General features: G+C 42.8%; 1 protein-coding gene across 3 annotated transcripts in view; it reads left to right on the top strand.

The window, feature by feature from the left end:
• SLC20A2 (solute carrier family 20 member 2) overlaps positions 1-21151 on the top strand; it is a 56729-nt gene that overhangs the window by 29006 nt on the left and 6572 nt on the right. For 2 of the 3 annotated variants that reach the window (XM_064710966.1, XM_064710968.1), the window contains exons 3-10: positions 586-726; positions 1966-2051; positions 4005-4101; positions 6058-6174; positions 6791-6994; positions 8411-8999; positions 19542-19727; positions 20442-20526. In XM_064710966.1, coding sequence (XP_064567036.1) covers positions 586-726; positions 1966-2051; positions 4005-4101; positions 6058-6174; positions 6791-6994; positions 8411-8999; positions 19542-19727; positions 20442-20526 — 1505 coding nt within the window. Of the gene's footprint in view, positions 1-585; positions 727-1965; positions 2052-4004; positions 4102-6057; positions 6175-6790; positions 6995-8410; positions 9000-19541; positions 19728-20441; positions 20527-21027; positions 21113-21151 lie in introns of all 3 variants that reach the window. The other variant, XM_064710969.1, reaches the window with a different exon arrangement.

Genomic DNA, 21151 nt, shown 5'->3' with positions numbered 1-21151 from the left:
TCTTGAATTTCTCCTGGAATCCTTCTTGAATTTCTCTGCAACAATGAGCTGCAGATGAAGGCAGTGAGAGAGTCTGTATTCTTTCCTCGGTCCATTTTTCCTGTAGAGGACTGGATGGCTGTATATCACTGAGATGAAGCATGAAATCTCTATGTCCCACAATTTGAACCTTTCTCTGGTAGTATCCAGCTTTAGGAGCATGGGTGGTTCACTAGTGAAACGGTGAATGCCTCCTCACGCTGATCACCTGGAGGCTTCCAGGGTCAGCTCTCAAGAGGGAGGTTGGGGAGCAGTTTGTGTACCTAATCAGACAGCTGTAAATACTGAAAGCAGAACTGTCATGGATTGTGGGGAGCTCTTAGTCATAAACAGTCATAAGTAAGATGTAGCATTCAAAGCTGCTATTAAACTGTCTTAGTATCTGCTTTTAGAGACAGAACAGGAACAAAACCCTCTTTAGAAGATCTCTCTTATGCATGAGGAGTGTAGGCAGCACTTGTAAAAGAATGTGGGCATGTGCTAAAGAATTTTCTGCGTTACACTATTGTTGTTGTTGTTTATACCATATGGTTAATTTGTTTCTAGGTTCTGCTGTTTGGCAGCTAATTGCATCGTTCTTGAAGCTCCCAATATCAGGGACCCATTGCATTGTAGGTGCTACGATTGGATTTTCTCTGGTGGCAATTGGCACGCAGGGTGTGCAGTGGATGCAGCTTGTCAAGATTGGTAAGTGCTGTCTCCTTTTATGTGTGAGGGTGTGTGAAATAGTGTGTGCTGCCTACAAAAAACATTCCCAGAAATCTGCTTTGTGCTGATAGCACACTCTCATTGATTTATTTTCCACCCCTGTCACATCATTCAGAAGATGCACTGGTGCCATGTTCATTAAGGGCTGCAGTGTGTCTCCAGTGGAGAAAGGGGTAAGGCAAAAGGTGTGTTTCCCCATTGGTAAGCTAGGGGCACATTGTCCCTCAAGAAACATGCCTCAAGGTGACATTTCTCCTCTTCTAATTCTCTTTGAGGCAGCTCATACTACCCTGTTCTTGCTCTCAACAATATGAATGCTATCATGTGAATGCCCACAGTCATGTTTCTCCACCCACCACCACCTTCAGGGCACACAGCACGTTTAACTCACAGCCTCCCATTGCCAAGAACAGTGGCACATCCAAGCAGGGATGTGATGGAGTGTTTTCTTATTGTTTTGGAAGCCTTTGGAGCTTGAGGTGCAGTCTAAATCTCTGTTAGAAGGAAGTTCTAATATATTACCAATGCCCTCTACCTGAAGGCATGGTAATATGTTAGTACTTCAGCAATGCATGTGCGTTTTTAACATTCTGTCAATAGTAAAAGAGTTTTCAGTGACAGCAGAATCAATCTGTTGACCATGCTGCAAACAATAAATCACTGTGGATGAGATTTCCAGAGTGCTGCCCTAATCCGGCTTTATTGAAATCAGTGGGGGCTTTGCCACCTACTTCAGTTAAATCATCCTGGACACTTGCAGTGCTGGCCTGCAAAAAATGTACATGCATCATACATTACGGTTGATGTTCCTGTGGCATTTTGGAACTCAAGACTCTTACCCTGGGAGCAGCCAGTCATCCCACTAGATGCAGTTGCTTTCCATTTGCTTGCCACATTCATGGTCGTGGTGATTAGGAAATTACAGTACTTTCTTGGTCTGCTCTGACTCAAACTACAAGAAACTTTCCTGAGGAGTTTGATTGCTAAACTTGCAAAATTAGCAGGAAATGCTTTGGCTGTTGTTTCTAATGGTGCTTAGCATTACTTTGACTTTCATGAGTGTCAGTGGACATTGAGTTGCACCAGTTGTAAGTAAATGTACAGAACATTCATTCCAGTTGTACAAGAATTGTTTGAAATTTATTGCTCATTAACAATGTACTTGACTATTATGCAAGAATACTGTTTATTTCAAGTTTCATTCTTTCTTCAACACAGTTGCCTCTTGGTTTATTTCCCCACTGTTATCTGGCTTGATGTCTGGAATCCTATTTGTGCTGATCAGATTCTTCATTTTAAACAAGGTAAAGAAATCTCACTATTAAAGTTAGTGCTTAGTATGAAGGTTGTGTTTTAGCCTCCCGTTGAGTGCTGCCATTTCCGTAGTTGAAAGTTTATGACTTCTTTTTGGACAGGAGACCAGTCATTTTTTTAATAGCCATTTGAGTTATACTTGCTCTTAGCAGTTCTGAAAGCTCTCAGTAAGTAATTTGACAAGTATCTGAGGCTTAGAAGGTGCTGTGTGATAATTAATATTGTATATTCTGTTAGGTCAGAGGATGGTACATTGAGGCTGCTTCTGTATTAGCACAAGCTTGCTGGCATTGACTTAGCCTCACAATTGCTGTTCTCTCTGTAATTTAAACAGAACAGTCCTCCCTTGGAGATACTCTAACTGGATTTTAAAGTCGGGAAATTTTAAGTCTTGGTTTTCCAGCGTTAGAAATATGAGCATCTGCCTATTTTGTAGACTCTCAAGAAACCTGAATCAATGGGTTTTAGTGACCTGAGGTAACATTGGTCCATGTATCTCCAGTGCAAAAGATGACTTGCCTGCCACCCAGCATGGTCTGGAAACCTGAACTGCCTTTTCCATTTCTCTCACACCATTCAACTTGCTAAAATGGGGAAGTGAAGAGCATGGCAGTGAACTAAAATAAGGGACACTATATTAGCAGTTATACAGGGAACTTAAATAGATGAGGGATTAATTCTTTTGCTATGAATAGCACCACCTGTAACCTCAGCTTCATCGTTCTTTATTTCTGCTCTAAATAAATGTCAGTGATAAAAACAGATGATATGTTTGATAAGATTCGGCTTTGAATAAGAAATAACTCAAGTTGCATGAAAGATAAGGAAAGGTTCCACTATTGTATTTAAAGCCTAGCAACTTAATAAATTAGCCATCAAAATCATGTGAACTCCGGTATTAAAGCTGTATATTTAAGCATTCAAGAGGCAGAAAAATTCAAGTTAAGGAAATTGCCTCCCAACTGCAGTCTGTGCCATTCACAAAGCAGTAAGATCTGTAAAACTTCTGACATAAGCAGGTAGTGACTTGTGTGCATGCATGAAAATAGAGCAGCTTTCTGGCTTGTGAGTCTGTGGCCTGTTAGAGGGCTCCATGCCCTTGCTGGGGATGTCAGTGGATAGCAGCTGGCCCTGCAAATGCAGCCCATCTGCATGCTGCTTGGGGACCAGGCACAGCGCAGGGGGACCACAGCCTTTTCTCAGTTCCCTTGTGCAGCTCGTGGCAGCAAGAAATGAAACCACATTAGCCAGCCCTCAGCTTTGCCAGGCTCTTTGCAAACACGTGGAGCCCCTGGAAAGGCCAGAGCAGTCCCTCACAAAGGCTCTGTCCATGGCTCACACGCGGCATTTCCGCTGCTCTCTCAGCTGAGTCTTTCCTTGTGAGTGCTGAGGGCAGCAGACACTGTGCTGTGCTGAACATTGCCTGCTCACTGTGTGTGTGTCACCTGCCTAATGCAGTCAGACACCTGGGATTTCAGAGATTTCTGTTAGCTGGTAGGAAGTGCCAGGCTGTTTCGGTCAAAGAAGAGAGCTTGGGAATATGGTTTTGAGATGGATGCCTTGCATTGCTGCTTGTAGCACAAGTCCAAAACATCAAAGCTAAGTGAAAGGGACTCCTCATCTTGTACACAAAATAAATGAGAACACACCTGCAGAAAGAAACCTACCCCCAGGTCACTCAGCAGCTGACTGGAAAGTACAGCATGAGTCCCTGGTTCCCCTTGACAGTGTCAAGCTCCCCCAGAGTGCTGGTACTTGCCAGGACCAGCATTGTGGACTTGGGTGTAACCAAGCAGGTCACTCTCCTTTCCCTAATATCCAAAAGCTCCATCTGCCTGTCACTGATTTGGGAGCACATGTTTTCCACGTGGAGGTTCATGCTGACATGAATAATCTGTGTGAAATGCAGCTAATGTTTTCTTTTTTCTGTGGTTTCTCTGCAGGAAGACCCCGTGCCCAATGGTCTCCGCGCGCTGCCGGTGTTTTATGCTGCTACCATAGCTATTAACGTGTTTTCCATCATGTACACTGGGGCTCCAGGTGAGTGAGCCGGGGAGGCACGTCAGGGAGGCTTCCACAGAGTGTAGGGATGCTCTGCCAGTGTCACCCAGACACCACAGGGTTATCTCCTCCTGTGTTAGGAGTTAACAAGGGCAGGAGTAAATCATTCACCTCCCCACGTGCTTCTGTTTGTGCGTGTGTTTTTGTGACACCCTCCTGATTGCTCTGGTTAGTGGGGAAGAGCACAGCTACGAAAAGAATCCCTCTTTAGAGGAAGGGAAGCTACTGAGAGGCAGCTTTGGCTTTGTAAATCTGAGCACATGCTGAGCTCTCAAAGGTGTTCTAGGTTTGTGCATCAGGGAGTGAAGGTTCAGAATGGGGTGGGACAGCAGGTGCTGTTTGCTTACCTTCACTGACATCAGCAGAGTCACTGTTCTGGCACATCTGGCTCCAAGACTGTTATTTAAATTTACTTCTTTTTTTTCCTTTAATGATAAGAATTCCCAAATCCGTTTCTTCATTGAATACATCTCCTGTCTTTCGTGTTGTGTTTTGATTGCAACTCAGTAGAAGGAAATGAAGTTGAAGGACTTTATATTTTTGTATATTTATATATTTCATGTGTACTTACATGTTTGTGTTTATTCATGTATATATATATTTATATCTGAATTTTTGTATTAGTTGAATTTTTGTATTGTTATATTTATGTTTGTATATTTATATTCTCACATTTTATGTATTTGCATTTGTATTTTTATAGTTTACTGTAGTGGTGTATATTTAAACACACACTTCTAGCAAAAGGGTTCAGAACAAAGATGTTCAGTGATCTCAACTACTTTTTTGAAGACTGATCATTAAATGTTGTCTTTAGGTTAGATTATTGTCCAAGAACTATGAATGAAGAGGCAATTGAAGGTAGACTCCTGAACGTGGCCCTGAATTAAGAAAGCAGGCTTAGAAAGTGACCTTTTTTAATGGAAATATTTCTCTAAAATCCAACATATTAGATGTACTAGATAAAAACAATTGGTAGACCCTACTCCGTAGCATAACATTACTGGAATTAATAAGAACTTGAGACCTTCCCAATTTGAAGGGAACATTACTATTTCTCTTAAGTCTAATTGGCTGTGTATCCAAGATGGTTAACAGTAAATCAGCTGTATAACTCACATTTCCTCATTAGTTGTACTGCAGAAGTAGGTCAGGCACTCTGCACTGACTCATTAAGCAAAATAAATTAAATAAGAATCTTAATGTTCCCTCTGTTTCAGCTTAGCAGTCTTTAAAGTGTGTGAATAAAAAGGTGGGACTCCATTTTCGATACTGGGGAAAAACATATTTACTCTCCAAGGCCTCTGTTCTCGCAACATTTACTCACAAGGATGAATTAATCATGTAGGTTTCAAGATAGGCAATGTATATATGGGTTTGAAGGATCAGAGTCCAAGCTCTTTCTTCATTGAGAGTTAGATTGTTTCATTGAACAAGTGCAAGGATCTCTGTTGGGGGAATAATGACAGAAACATGAGTTTTTGATGTCGCTGTGCATTGCAGGGCAAAGCCTCAGCTGCATTAAGCTCATATTGCAAGCAAATAAGGGCTTAGAGCAAGCTAGGCATCAGGCTTTATGGACCAGAGCAAAGGTCAGCTAAACACTTAACCCTAATGGGAAACGTGGTTTAATGTGCATTCATTTATAAAATCACTGCAAACTTGTTTTAGCAGCCCTGATGTGGGGCTCTTTGGGAAATAACATCACAGCTGGGCAACAGGAAACTGGAAGACTAAACCTGCAAATGTTTTCATGTCAACTGTGCCTTTAAATACTGCAGTAACTGGTAATGTGTTAAAAGTCATCAACTCCTTCATGTTGGCTTTGAATACACTGTGGACACTGGCTTTTCTGCAACAGACTGCTCTTCCACTGGGATAATTAAGTCATGTTTATTAATGGCTTGCTTCGGTTTTATTGCTTTGTCTTTGCAGTACTGGGACTGATCCTGCCAATGTGGGCCATTGCTCTAATATCAATTGGTGTGTCCTTAGTATTTGCTGTCTTGGTCTGGATTTTTGTGTGTCCCTGGATGAAGAGAAAAATAGAAAGTAAGTAGTTATTTCATGAAATGTAATATTCCATGAACTGAACCCTAGTTCAGTTCCCACAGACAGGAGGTGCCTAAACTATTCCTCATGTTTTTGTGTAATTTGCTCTGAAAAAGCTGCAGTGGTAGAAATTCAAAACCTTGTTAGGCAAGCTATTGCAGTGCTAAGTTCTGAAGTCTAGCAGAAACAGCAAAATAAAACCTGGAATATAGTTTAGTTTATATTTTATTAAGAAAAAATTAGAGAAAAAGCCTGTCAGAATGATTATCTTTAAGTGACTGTTTTAGCTTTACAGTAAGTTGGGCTGATCACAGCTTTAGTTGCTTTGCTGCTCTCAACAAATGCAGAGAAAAGTGTCAGGTTTCATTAACAGATGAACAGCCCAGTGTTTTCTTCAGTTACCTACTTTGGTGAATTTTATCAGAAGAAGCAAAGATGTTCTAGAATTTTCACACATGAATATAGTAGAGTGTTAGAAATAAATAGTGTGTGTATGAAACAAAGCTTGGTTATTGTAGCCAAGTTAAATAAACCATGCTGTTGATGCAAACAGTGGAAACTTAAGTAAGGAGAGGTGTAGGCTGGGTTTAAAATTACAGTACTATTCTTTCCTTAGGCCGGTTAAAGAAAGATGCTGCACTGTCAAGGATATCAGATGAAAGTCTTGATAAAATTCAGGAAGAAGAAACACCAGTCTTTAAAGAGCTTCCTGGTGCCAAAGCATCTGATGAGAGCACGATTCCCCTTACTGGCTCAGTAACAGAAGCTGCTGGGGCATCAGATAATATTGCAAATGGAAACCATCCACGTGTGCCCTATGGTAAGGAGCTAAGACAACTTGGACGGTTTGTTCTCTTCCTGCTTCAATGAGGTTTCTTAACTTCAAGTAGGTCTCTGCTGTAAATAGTAAATTGGGGTTTGGAATTTCCATCTCTAATCCCTTTTCAGTTCTTGTTTGCAAAGATGCTCATTTACAAGTGACATTTTCTGGAGAGGACGTAAAATCAATTACATTTTGTTTGGCTGTGTTTCAGTTTTAGAAACAGCTGAAAAAAAATGACTTGCCTTTTTGCGTTGCTTTGCTTTGTATTCTTAATGGTGTTTCCATCCTATCAAGCAGTGGAAAAATACAGAGCACACAGATTGCTGATGTATGAAGGTTAAATTCAGCATAAAGATGATTAGCATACTACAAAAGGAGATGAAAAGATTTGGGCTTTAGTTGATAAATGTATGACCATTTGGAGCGTGTCCACTGGAAAAATGTCACACATTGTTTTCTGAACATACGTTTGCAAGAAGTAGATTTGGGCATAAAGCTCGTTCTGCTCTGCCACGTGGTGGGAACACCCCCCTCCACTCAGCGGTCTGCTGACTTTGATATCGCTTTGCTAACATCTACAAAGCCCTGTAATTTGGTTAATAAATGCCTGATATATTCAACTGGTTCTTACAAAATCAAATAAGTCATGACGTGGAGCCCTTAGAGTATGTGCTTCCAGTTTAAAAATAGCTAAACCCAGTTCTGAATGTTGCACAATGAAAATCCAGGCTGTCAGGAAATGAAAAAGACAGTTTCTTCAGAAATATTACCTGTGATACATTTTGATGCTAACATTAAATGCATACAGTGGGAATATACATCATCATGTTCATAGAACTAGTATATAGAAAATGTTGCAATAACTAAGGAAATACTTAGGAAGAATGAGATTTTTTTAATTTGTTTTTTTAAAATTATTTTTAAAGCTTTGTAAATGTCTCCTAAACAAATGAGTATGAATTAAATGTCTCTTAAACAGATAAGTCCCAGTATGAAAATGCAGTAAACCACATTTCAGAAATCGTAATTATTCCTATTCAATGTAGACAAAAGCTCAGAAAAAGCAGAGCTTGCTTTACAAGAAAGGAATTTATTGGAAATTTATATTTTCAGAGAACCTGAGGATTTAACCATCAAGTATCACATTCAAATAGCTGATACCAAGTGATTTGCTGGAGGTCATGCAGCATGTCTGGGGAGACTCAGGACTGGAACAAAGCTCTTTTTGCTCAGAAGATGAGAAACTTTATTTTGCAATGAATTGAATCTTGGTTTATTCCTGCATGTAGTGCAAATGGATCTTCTTTGTCCTGTGTTCTCAGATGCTGGCCACAATATTGTCCTGTGTTGGAGGAAGGGGGCTTTTGTATTGCATTTTGTGTAAACAAAACCTCTGAATCTCTGCCTTTTCAGGAAGGGCATTTTCGGTGACGCACACCTCGGTGAAATCACCTGTTTCCAACGGCACCTTCAGCTTCGATGGCCACGTGAGGAGCGACGGCCACGTGTATCACACTGTGCACAAGGACTCAGGTTTATACAAAGACTTGCTCCACAAAATACACCTGGACAGGGCCAACGACGAGAGGCCCACTGCAGAAAACAACTACAAGCTCCTACGGCGCAACAACAGCTACACCTGTTACACTGCTGCTATCTGTGGCATGCCCGTGCATTCCTCCTTTAAGGCAGCGGATGCATCTACTGCAGAGGACAGCGAGAAGCTGGTGGGGGACACTGTTTCCTACTCCAAGAAGCGAGTCCGCTACGACAGCTACTCCAGCTACTGCAACGCAGTGGCGGAGGCGGAGATTGAGGCGGAGGAAGGCGGGGTGGAAATGAAGCTGGCCTCTGAACTCGCGGATCCCAACCGGCCCCCCGTTGATCCCGTGGAAGAGGATAAGGAAGAGAAAGACACCTCTCAGGTCCATCTACTTTTCCACTTCCTCCAGATCTTAACAGCCTGCTTTGGATCCTTTGCCCATGGAGGCAATGATGTCAGGTAAGAGGATGAGATCTCACAAGCCAGCAATTTTACATAAGTATGTGGAGCAAGGCTTACCAGCTTTGCTGGTTGGAGAGCGCATTCATTTCTGCAGGTAGATGATCATCAGGGCTGTGTATCGTCAGTGTCCTCGGTGCTTGCCAGGAATTGCACTGCTTAGTCTATGGTTCCTTTTCTTCTCAAGGGTAAAATCTTTTTTATTTGCTGCTAAATAACTGTGAAGTAATTAGTTTAATTTACCTTTAATTTTGGCAATCTTGGAGGCATTGAGACTCCACCCAACATGCCAGCCACTGTAAAGGCAAACAGGACAATCCCAGACCTGCAGAATTTGAAGCATATTTTAACTGCAAAATCAGAATCTTTCAACAGACAAGAGATTTTAGACTATTTTTACCATTAGATGAATTTCATCTCTTGTCACACAGAACCTCGCCATCTCAGTGGCATGTGGCTGAGGAGCAGTCTGGGTGGGTTTGCTGTGCCCCTGGGAACACTCTGTATTTTTCCTTTAGGATTTGGCTGAGCTGCCTCTTCCCTAGACCTGGAGCAATCCATTTGGTATTTAATAGACACTTTTTCCAGTATCATGATAAGATCCCCTGAGAAATTCTCTCAAGTGGCTTGTTGGAGCAGCTGTCCTTATTTGGGTCGTGGCTGGGGCTGTACTGAGTCCCCTTCCTGCTGGACCCTTGCCGTGTCAGCCATGCCCTGATGGTATTGGTTTCAGTGTTTTCAGCAGGACTTTACAGCATTCATCATTTTCATCGTCCTCCTTAGCCTTCTGGGCACACGCTGTCCCGCTCTTCAAGGACAACACTTACTGCTTCTTGTTCTTGTCAGCCTCCTAATTTAACTTGTAACTCATCATGAAAACAATTACAAACATGTTTCTTTGCTCCCTGTCCGTCCCATATCCTGGGAATTCAGACCAGGGCTTTCTGAAGAGCCTTTTGTACTTCCTTGGTATCCGCAGGGATCTGGCTCTGGGAAGGAGTCCAGAGGCCCCTCATCCTCTGGATCAGAGGGCAGTGGTGTAGCTTTCATTCCTCTCAGATGCTCTCCGTTGTTAAAGACCTTTGCTCTGAGCATACTGGCCAAGAGCAGAGACCCATGGGAGTCAATATCCAAGCTCTGCAAGTGGCCAGCACTGAGCGCTGAAGGGAACACAGGGATAAGGACAAAGACTGCTGATATTTCTTGTAATGTATCCTGGGAAGTACCAGACTATTATGCACAAAGTTCACAGCCTACCTCAGCAGGTGTCACAGCTCCTTTATTCCCTGCAGGTGATACTTATGTTTATGCACATGTTTATGCATGCATCACTTGCATGTTATGTAGGAGGAAAGGGTAGTTGATTTTGTTAGAAGTTATCTGTAAGGATGCAGTTAGTTCAGAAATCAGATTTGGTGTTGACAGGAGCTGGTCAGGATGAAATACAAAGTTCAGACTCTGTACTGTATGTGTTGTTGCATCTTACAGTCTAATTCCCTTAGAATTTTGCATTTGGACTAGCTTATTACTGTAGCAATATCCTTTCCTGAAAATGCTTTTAGTGTTTTTCAGATCCCTAGTTCTGTCAGTGATCCTATCAAATTTGCCAGGAAATGTGTTTTTATTAAATGCTGTTTATTCCAAAACCTCTTCTTAAGCTGAATTCATATAATTGCAAAACTAAAGAACAAGTTGGCTTCCTTTTGTCAAAGCTGGTAGAAAAGCAGGGAGGTGCTCATGTGTCTAGGATATTGGATAGGAATCCATCCTTGCAATTGTACTGAATTCCAGCTAAAGAATAAAATTAAAGGCCCTTTCATATGCCTAGAAGATTTATTAGATAAAATTCCCTGGGAATGCCGATGTCTGTCCTGTGGATCATATCGCAGAGATGTTTTGTCAGTCTTTGTCCAGTGGAGCAAAAGATGTGTTGGCTCTGCCGCATGTTGCATGGAGATCTGCAGGGCTCAAAAGACAGTGCATTGTTTAAAAGATGATGCAGTAGAACCCAGTGAGTAGCACAGCTTTCTGTTCACATTTATGTAAGAAAGTAAGCCCTGGCAGTCCACCTTCCACTGATGACTGCTGTCTTTTCATCTCCCTCCTTCATTCACTTTCCTTTGGCTCATTTTCGGTGCTGCTGTCAAGCTGTTTCTGTAATGTTTTTCCTCAGCCTTGAATTCTGTTGTTAAAATCCTGCTTTCCCCTGCATTTGGTTTTAAGCTCCTCACTCATGTATTTAGGATAGCATCTCCATTGTCCACACCTTTTTTTTGGACTTGACTGCAACATTTTCTTTCCATATCCTGGAACTTACTCTTGTGTCATGTTTTCTATTTATTTTCCTTCAGGCTATTTGTAGGAGCAAAGAGATAAAAATAAAAAGCCAATATGAAACTTAAAAACTGCAGGTGATTGCAAGGTAAACAATTGGCCTGCTTTAGAGAATATTTAAGCATGGGACATACAGTACATACAGAACCGTGATGCAACTCAGAAAACCTTCATGGATAAGAAGTGCCCCATATAGTTTGGACAGCACTTTGGTGGACAGAAGATCATACAGAAATCTCTTTCATTTCATTGTCCAGGATTTACCCACAGACCTGGAAGAGTTAAATCAGTATTTTTCCCTCGACTGCAGAACTAATTCTTAACTAACTCATGGGGTAGTTATAGACTCCAGTTTCTTCTAAGATGATGATTTTTATGTTCTTAACAAAATCAGCCATGTTTGCTGTAGGAGCTGATGTTTGTGGCCATCAGGGCTCGTGTTCAGGCTGACATCAGCAGGGATGTGTTAAAAGGAGCAGGCAGTGAGGGTAGCTCCTTATTTGGGTGACTGTTTTGTTGGGACCATCCTCTCCTGCCCTGCCTCCAGGCTTATGTGCACTGTGTCAAGGGTGCTGGAGCCCTTCCAGGGCTGGGACCAGCTGAGCCGGGCCCAGAGCCTTGTGACACCACCATGCACATGGACTGAATGAAATCTAAAGAATTTAAAATCCCAAATAAATGTGTTGGGACAGAACCGCTGGAAAAAAACGTTGTTGTTGAAGTTAATTAGTGGCGCCAAGTGAGCAGGGCCCACTGGCTCAGCAGTGAGCACAAAGGGAGTGCGTCAGGTCAGGGCAAGGGCACTGGGAGAATAAAAAGGGCAGGGTGGAAAAAAGACCTGGGCCAGGAGCGTGACACAAGGAGAACTGCCAGCTTCTAAATGCTTGTTCAGAGCCAGCTTTCCAGAGAGGCCGGGAGGCTGGGCTTTGTTAGCCAGCAGGGATTATATGCACCTATGGCTAAGTTGGACTGAGCTTATTTTTCTGTAGATATGGGCTGATTCAGCAGGAATTGTCATCTGGAGCTTCAGTGCTGCAGCCACAGCTGCCTACCTGTGTAACAACAAAATAGCAGAACAGTTGCTGAAGCTGTAGGGTTTGTGCTGTATTTTAAAGTCTGGAAGCATGTCTGAATTTACTAGTTCTCAAAAATAAAGGCAGATGGGCAGGCTGTTTTGGACATGGCTAAAAAGGATTGCTAACCTCAAAAAACGAATATGAAACTTAAAAACTGCAGGTGGTTGCAAGGTAACTGATTAACCTGTTTTGGAGCCTATTTAAGCATGAGGTATACAGTACAGACTGAACTGTGATGCAACTCAGAAAAACTTCATGGATCAGAAATGCCCCATATAGTTTGGACTGCACTTTGGTGGGCAGAAGAGCATAAGGAGATCTCTCTTGTTTCTTTGTCCAGGATTTACCCAGAGACCTGGAAGAGTTAAATCAGTATTTTTCCTTCACTGAAGAACTAATTCTTAACTATCTCATGGGGTAGTTTAGACCCCAGTTTCTTCTGAGATGATGCTTTTTAGCATCATAACAAAATCAGCCATGTTTGCTGTAGGAGCTGCTGTTTGTAGCCATCAGGGCTCCCTGTTGAGCAGGGGTGCTGGCTGGGGCAGCTGTGTGTTAAAAGGAACAGGGAGTCATGTTTTCTCTGGTGCTCAGCACAGCAGTGGCTGTGGCTGCTCTGCTACTGGGCTGGGAATGAGAATTGAGCTGTGAGCAAAGAGTGTGTTTGCCCCACAGTCCTATCCTAACAAGTGGGAAGATGCTTTTGTTGATTGCTCAAGCAATCTCTGGAGCTTGTTATTCCTTGAATCCTTGCAATCAAAGCAGGATGACCCACAGAGAGAGGCTGTAGGTCAGTGTGAGTTTTGCTGATTAAAACATGCTGTTTATGCTGTGAGGAAAGCCTGAGCCTTGTACTCCTCCCCACCTGTCTGTGCATGCGTTCAGTCATTCCTCACACAGATTCCTTCTCCTGTAAATGGGCAGCCTCTGCTGTCCCTTCCTGCCCTCCTTCGGGCCATCGCTCCTGCAGTCACAGGAGAAGCCCTGGGCTGTCAGAAAGACCTGTGTGCCCTGGCTGGTGTGAGCAGGGCCCATGGAGGAAGGGTGATTTGGGGCCCTGACGGTGGCAGGAGGTGAGATGCTGCAGCTGGGCAGGGTGACCAGGGGCCCTGGCACCCCCCGTGTGTGTCTGTGCTGCCAAGGGACAGGCAGTGCTCAGGGCTGGCTGGTAGGTGCTCTGGGGAGGGGAAACCTGCCTGCAGCCATTTCACAGGAAAAGGATTGCTAACCTCAAAAGGTTTTCCTGAGTTCCTCCTGCACAAATTGTTGGAGTCTGTCTGCTCTAATTAAATTTCCTGTGGAGGACTTCAGGACTCCCCTTGTGTATTCGTGCTTAGCTATTAGGAAAAAGGGGTCATTGGAGTTAGAGTCTGCAGGTAATGTCATACAGGTTTATGGCACAAGTTTGAGAAAGAATGCCTCTCATTATCCAAACAATATAGGCTACTTTACTGACAAAGGGATTTAAAACCATTTCAGAGCTATAGTAAAAATATTTAACTTTTAAAAAAATATTTATGCACGTTCTTTCAGTGATCTTAGGGAAGCTGACTGCTATTAGATAGGGAATTCATTTTAAAGCAAAACAGCTTGAGGAAACTAGGAAATGTGTACTTGCCCAAAATACATGGAGAAGAGCTTTCTCCTCTCACCTTCATACAGATTTCACTGGAATTTAGGTCAGAGTGCACAAACAGCTGTAGGATTCACCTTTTCCCTCTCTTCCTAAAGTAAAGGCAATGGGATTAAAGGAGGGAAGGGCCAGAGCATTGCCAGTATCTCACTGCACATGGAGAGCTTAGTGGGATTCAGCCTCTTGGCTAAATAAGGAGTCTAAAGGAGCTATAGTAAGGCTGGATTACAAACCAGGTATTTCTTATTTCCTCCCTGAGAGCTGTAGTCAAGATCACTTCGAATATTTAGGAAGCTAATCTGTCTGTTATATATAGTGAGGGAAACCTGATTTCTGATTTCTTCCCTTTTTAATAATAGTCCATTCTGTACGTTCAGCCTGTGTCCCAAGTGGATGTGAGTCTTCATTTCTGTCCTTAACTGTGCATGTACAGGACATTTTTGTTTTGCCATGCAGGCAAGTCAGAGAAGAGCAGCAGGAAATGGGGTCTGCAGTGGGTGTGGGAATCCCTCCCCATCCCTCTGTGAGCAGGGCTCATGGCTGGGCTTGCCTTGCCAGGGGAAAAGCTGATGCTGGTGGGCACGGACCCAACCCTGCAGGATCCAGGGCTGGGGGTTCAGGGCCAGCATTTGCAGGACACAGAGATGAGCTACAGCAATAAAAGCATGTCCACCCTGACTCATTAACACACCCAAAGCTTGCACTTCACAGGGCACAGCTCTGACACACTTTTACTGTGCTGTGGTAGATGTCAAGGCTGTCCAGTTATTTGAAGTGGGATAAAAGTCTCCTGATAATCTGATAACCTTGGAGATTAGAGCATGTTTTTTTTCCTGTTGCCACCTACGGGCGTATCTGTCTTTCACTCTTGCTCAGCTGGGTGATGTCTCAAGACATAACTGCAGCCTATTTAGAAATATCATCTCACTGATTTTCCCAGTGGAAGGTTTGTTTGTGAAATCCTGGTTTGAGAAATTGTCAAATGGCTGGACATTTTGTAATTGTACTTGTAATTTTGGACACAGATTTTTCAGATGGCTGTTCTGCTCATCATTCAGCTTTAATTTGTGATAATGTAGTTAGATTTTCTTTTTGAGCAACTCACTACTTACTCCCCTCAAACAGCAGCCAGGAAATAGCTATGTTGCTGCTTCATAACATGTTACTATGAGCTTGATGGGGTTTGGTCACAGAGCATTCAGCTGATGGCTGAATGACTGGGAAAAAGCCCCTTGTTTTTTACTAAAAAAAAAAAAAAAAAAAAAGTGTTAGTCCTTATTCCTCCAGAGAAGGTCTTGGACTTGTGACCCAAAGGTACCTAAAAATTTCTGCTTGTGTGTGTGTGTGCATGGGAAACTGTCATTTCTAAGCCTGTCTCATGATAGCTGAATGTGGGGTGGTTATTTTTGTTGGTAATACTATCTGTCTCACAGGGGAGAGGAGAAGCCAGATCTATTTATAGTTCAGATTCACTGTCAAATGCTATCTTTCACAACAGTTTTATAAATGCTGTGTGACAGATTCTAAACTGGCACGAGCAGCAGCAGAAGAGAATTGTGCCAGTTCACGTTAGCCGAGAGCGCCAGCAAAACCATCCCGAGGGTCAGGCAGCACCTCAGAGGCACGGAGCAGCCCTCAGTGAGCCCCACGGGACACCTCTGCCAGGGCAAGTACTGCTCTGGGTGGCATTAAATCCTGCAGTGCACCTCCAGGGAAGGCAAACAGCCCCTGTGCAGCACCGCAGCTGTGCCCTGTGAGTGATGGGGCTGGGGGAGCCCAGCAGAGGTGGGGAAAGTGCTGGATGTGGAGAATACACTCTGCAGCAGGCAGGCTCAGGAGTAGGGCTTCTTATGCCATAACGTTTTATAAACTCATCCTAAAATTAACTCTATTGGCCACCCCCTTGTGCTCAGTGGGAAAGTGTGTATTAGGTGTGCAAAATTAAAGTAATACCATGACAGGAGCAGTCTATTTTCTGTTTTAAACCCAATAGGTAGATAATACAGCAAATTCTTTGAAGCACTTCAGTTTCATAGGAACCTGAGGGCAGTTTTACATATAGATAGATGTGGATGGGGGTTCAGAGCCCTTGTGTGACCATGTCAGGCTTTTTTCTTCTCTAAACTGCCATGGATAAGATGTCGAGCTCCAGCAGAATGGAGAGTTACTTATTTTCTTCTCTAAACTGCCATGGATAAGATGTGGAGCTCCAGCAGAAAGGAGAGTTAGTTAAGGTAAGTAGAAACCTGGGTGGGAGAGTAAGAGAAAATAACTTATGGAAAATAGACTTGTGAAGTGAGTCTTAGCCAAATGCATGGAAGATTTGATGTCTGCTTTCCTGCTAGTCATGTCCTGAATCAAGTGAGCTAGAACTAGTGGGAAATACTGTGAAAGCCACATCCCAGTCTAGCCAGCATCCTGGTTTATCTGGTTAGTCACTCAGCTGTAGGAGACATCTGTTAATCAAACTGTCTTATCTAACAATGCCCTTTTTGTTGCTCGGTTTTTTAGTGTGTTGTTTCTCCCTTGCCCTCTCTTACTGTGCTGTTGGGAGTGGCTTTTTGTCTTCTACCTCTGTGCAGAACCAAGATGATAGTCTCTGCAGTGCCTGAGTCAGGCCCATTTGCTGTGAGCTGTTGGCAGCTTCATGGTGGGACAGGCCCAGCAGCTTCTTCTAGAGGTGTTTTCCATTGGCATGGGGAGCACTGATACCACAGGCCCCTTGGAATTCACCTCCTGGACAAGTCTGGAAGCTGAAGGAGCCCCTTGAAGAATCTGGTGCTAGATTCAAGCCACTGTTGTTGCTGTTTGTAGCCACTTGCAGATATTCAGGCTGGGACATGCCACTCTCCCTAAGAGCTGAACATTTAAGTCACATTGAAAATGATTTACTGGGAGAGGAAAAATGTCCCTCCGGTATAGATAACCAGTGATGCAGACACCCACAAAGTAAAATGAGGTTAGTTTTTACCTTTTTGCCTTTCCAAGCCTATCATCAGCACATCCAGTGCTGTTTGGCTTTCTTTTCTTACAGGGAAGGTATCAGAATTGCTGCCTCTGTGGGCAGCAGTGTCATCTCTTCTGCTCTGTTGGACAGAATCAGCCACTCAGATTCTCTGAGGCTGAGCATAAGTCAGCAGTTTTGGCTTGTCTTCCCTTGCCACAAATAAGAACCTTTTCCTCAAGAATTAAGCTTTGTTGATTCACAGAGGTGTAGCATTTGCAAATAATTAAGACTGGGCTTTGATATGGAAGAGCATAGTTTGCTGCTGCAGTTTTGGAAGCCTTTTCTGCCTTTTCATTTATGTTGGGACTGGCAAATATGTATGCATAATCTCTTCAGAACAGTCAGGAATGAGTGCCTGATCTCACTTCAAATGTGGCTGTTATTTTCAACAGGGAAGTTTTCTTCCATGTCATACAGCACTATAAAAAGGGATGATCAGTTTTGCCTTTATTCATCTGATCAATGTATTATTTGCCTTTATCCATCATTCAGCATCCATCAGTTTATTCGTGTACCTTCCTACATTGAATTACTTTCTTTTTCTGTGCCCAAGAAGGCATTTAAGTGTGCAAGTAATTTAATCCACACCTGAAAACAGTTTTTCTAATATTTTGAAATCAACAGTTTCAGGTTGATTTCAAAATATTAGAAATGCTTCAGTCAATAATCTCTTCTTCCATGGAAGTAAAATAATTCTTGCATTTAGGCCCTAATGACTTTTCACATACTGTCCTTTCAAAACTGAACTAAATGAATGCTTACTTGGGCACAGTATCAGAACAGAATTTTAAAGTGTTCTAGTTAGTTGAAATCACTCTTTATTTAGAGTCTTTAGTTCTTCATTGTACCAACCAGTGTCTTCAAACCCACTGGATTTTCTTATTCATGTTAAGTCACTAATTTATTTTCAGGATCTTTCTCAAAATCTGTAAAAATTAGTAATTCTTTTTTATAGCTAAGAGCATTTTTAGCTACTTTCATTTCCCTTGCAGCTTGACCGTTGCTGTGAGTGTTTACGAGGGAAAAGCTTTTCCTTATTACTTTGCTTCAGGATCACTTCTCAGGGTTCAGAGCTCAATTTCTCAAGGGCCAGATGAAGGCAGGAGGGTCCTGTGTTGCTGAGATGTGCCAGCTTTGGGCTGCTGGTGGCCCTTGTCTCTTGGCAATCACCACTCGGCCCCTGGCACCTCATATCTGGTAAGGACAGGATTGAAGGAAATTGTTAACTGGCATATACAGTGGCCTGGTTTGCACAACATTTGACATTAAAACTGGCCCTTACTCCATCTGTGTGCTTTGGAGTGGGACCAGGAGCTAAATTTAGCAGGTCCTGGCTCCAGGGCGAGCATGGCTGTCAGTCCTGCCTGCAGTGCTCATTGTGACCTGCTTTCCTATTGGTTTACAAAGAGGGGAGCTTCCCTGATAGTTTTCATATTTTTGGAATGACATTGGTCAGGCTTGTTCTGCTCTTCTCACTCTTATTTAGACATAAATATAGCACTGCTTCACTAGTTATTTGGTGAATAAATGCTGCTCAGCAAGGCAAGCAGCTACTTGGTTTAGTAAAAGAGCTGAAAACAAAAGGGATGTTGAAATTCTTATCTGCTTTTTAGTATTTACGCCTCCAAAGTAATTGGATACTGGCTTTCAAGTTTTTCTTCTAGCTAGAAGTTTCTGTCTAGAAACTTGATGCTTTTTTAGAATAAACAGAGCCAGAAGTCTGACTCCAGACATGAGTATCAGATGACCTGTGTTAAGAGTGGGGACTTCAGTGTTGCTGACTTCCAATGTTTTTCCAGACAGTAGCAGCAAAAAGGGCTTACTTCAGCTCTGTGTCAACAAAGGCTCCTCTCTGCTCCAGTCCAACTCACTCTACAACATCTTTGAAGATAACTAAATCACCTTCCCAGCTGCACTCAGATCATATCCCAAACATTACGGGCTGTCAAGCTAGATAATATTTCTATATTCTTTTCTGTGATGGTAATTTTGCTCATTATTTTCCCCTCTTTGATAAAAAGAGCTAATTTGATACTTGAATTTTAAAGATGCACTGCTCCTCAACTGGTAAATTTTGAGGTATTGGTAAATTTGGTAAATTGATGTTTTGGAAGAATTTGAGGTTGGTAAAATTGGTAAATTTTATGTTTCAATGTGGTACTGATTTTTGTCACAGACAAAAATACTGATTTTTGTCACAGACCAAACATAACAAGGTACTTCCAACTCTGACATTTCAGGAAACTATTTGTAAAAGAGAAATTTCTTTCAGGCCTTGCTCTGGTTATCAGTGAAGAAGTGACAACTGAAAGAGCAACACGAAAAGAGTCTCCTGCTGCACCCTTTTCAAATGAGAAAGGGTGTTGCCTGTAGGGACAAGTCAGAGTAGCGCTGCACCCATGATGAAGAAAAGCCATGCAGAAAATAACAGACTTCTTTCAAGGAACTCTGTGCATTTTTGTGACTCAGGTGACATGTTTCTGTTTCTCCAGCAATGCCATCGGTCCCCTTGTCGCACTCTGGCTCATCTACGAGCAAGGTGCCGTAATGCAGGAGGCATCCACTCCCATCTGGCTGCTGTTCTATGGAGGTGTTGGCATCTGTGTGGGTCTCTGGGTCTGGGGAAGAAGAGTTATCCAGACTATGGGTAAAGACCTCACTCCAATCACACCGTCAAGGTAGGTCCACAGGTGTCATTGTGGTTGTGTGAACTTTGTGCGTGAGCCAGTCTGAGAAGTTGCTCTTCCAGTATTTTGTTTGTAATGCAGTTTGCTGGATTTGCTGTGCTTTGATTTTAATGATAACCTGGCTTTGACTTCTCCATCTTTCTAAAGAAAAAAAAAGAAAAAAAAGAAAAAGGAGAAAAAGAAAGCATGAGAAAAAGAAAGAGAGAAAGGAAAAAGGATAACTCTGTAATACTGAATGTGTTTAAGGCATAGAGGTCTGCATGAACAGGCAGCAGAGTCTTGTGCTTATGACCTAATTAGCGTGGTAGAAGTTGCATTTGGAAATGGCAAGATTACAGTGGCTTTCCCAGTGTGCTTGAGACCATTAAAGCCATATGTATTCATTACAGTAATTTTTGTCTTTAATACCTATTCGACCTCTGCTGGTGCTTAACCAAATTACTAATTAGGCACGATCCACGGCAGCGTAGAGTAGCGGAGGTCTGTGACGCAGTGAGCCGCGCAAACGGGGTGCTGCAGATGACTAGCCTGTGCCCTGCCCATTGTTCAGCCCTTTCTTGTCCTCTTAACTTACTCACAATGACCAAAAATCAGTTGGAGATAAGAGTCGAAAGAAGAAACGGGTAAGACTTTGGCACGCTGCATGGTATCAGTCCGAGCTGATGCAAAGAGTGATTGTGAAGTGTTTTCTTATGCTTCCCGCAGTGGATTCACTATTGAGTTGGCTTCGGCGTTCACAGTTGTGGTAGCTTCCAATGTTGGACTTCCTGTCAGTACTACACACTGCAAGGTATGCCTTTGCCCAGCGACTGCAGTCAAGGCAGTCTGGACTATTCATCTTAAAATTGTGCTGCTCGAGCCAGGGATAATGGCACAGTGAGAGGAAAGCAGCCGCTGGCAGAGGATGGTTAGGTAGGGGTGCCTCATCTTGGTCACACCAGCAACGTGGGAAAGTAATCGGGCTTCCAGAAAATGTGTTGGAGTTGTCACATTAACGTCACTGGAATTGGCCACAGCATAAACCCCATAGCTGCTGGTGAAGAAGAATAGCGCTTGCAAAAGCCTGACCTCAATTTTAAAGCAAATGGTTGCGAGGAAGAGCCTGGTTTCCTCTGATGGTGCCATTTGAACCTGGCCGGGTAACATTTCTCCCTTGTTCAGAGGCTGCGCACCATTCATCATTTATACTTGACTTTTCTTGATAAGTGCATGGCATGGGATTTCCTGCATATAACTCTTTTACTACAGGTTTTCCATCTGTCTTTTTTTTTTTTTTTTTATTTCTTCACAGTGGATTTTGCATTGAAGTAATGTGTGCGCTAACGGTACTTGTAGCCTCAAATGTGGGTATTCCAATAAGCTCCACCCATTGCAAGGTATTGGAGTTTGCAGTGATACTATCAGTAAATCACATC

Source organism: Zonotrichia leucophrys, chromosome 4 (genome assembly GCF_028769735.1).
Source record: "Zonotrichia leucophrys gambelii isolate GWCS_2022_RI chromosome 4, RI_Zleu_2.0, whole genome shotgun sequence".
In the NCBI taxonomy this organism is placed as follows: domain Eukaryota; kingdom Metazoa; phylum Chordata; class Aves; order Passeriformes; family Passerellidae; genus Zonotrichia; species Zonotrichia leucophrys.
Note: the sequence above shows the minus strand (reverse complement) of the source record. Positions and strands in the feature narration are given on the sequence as shown.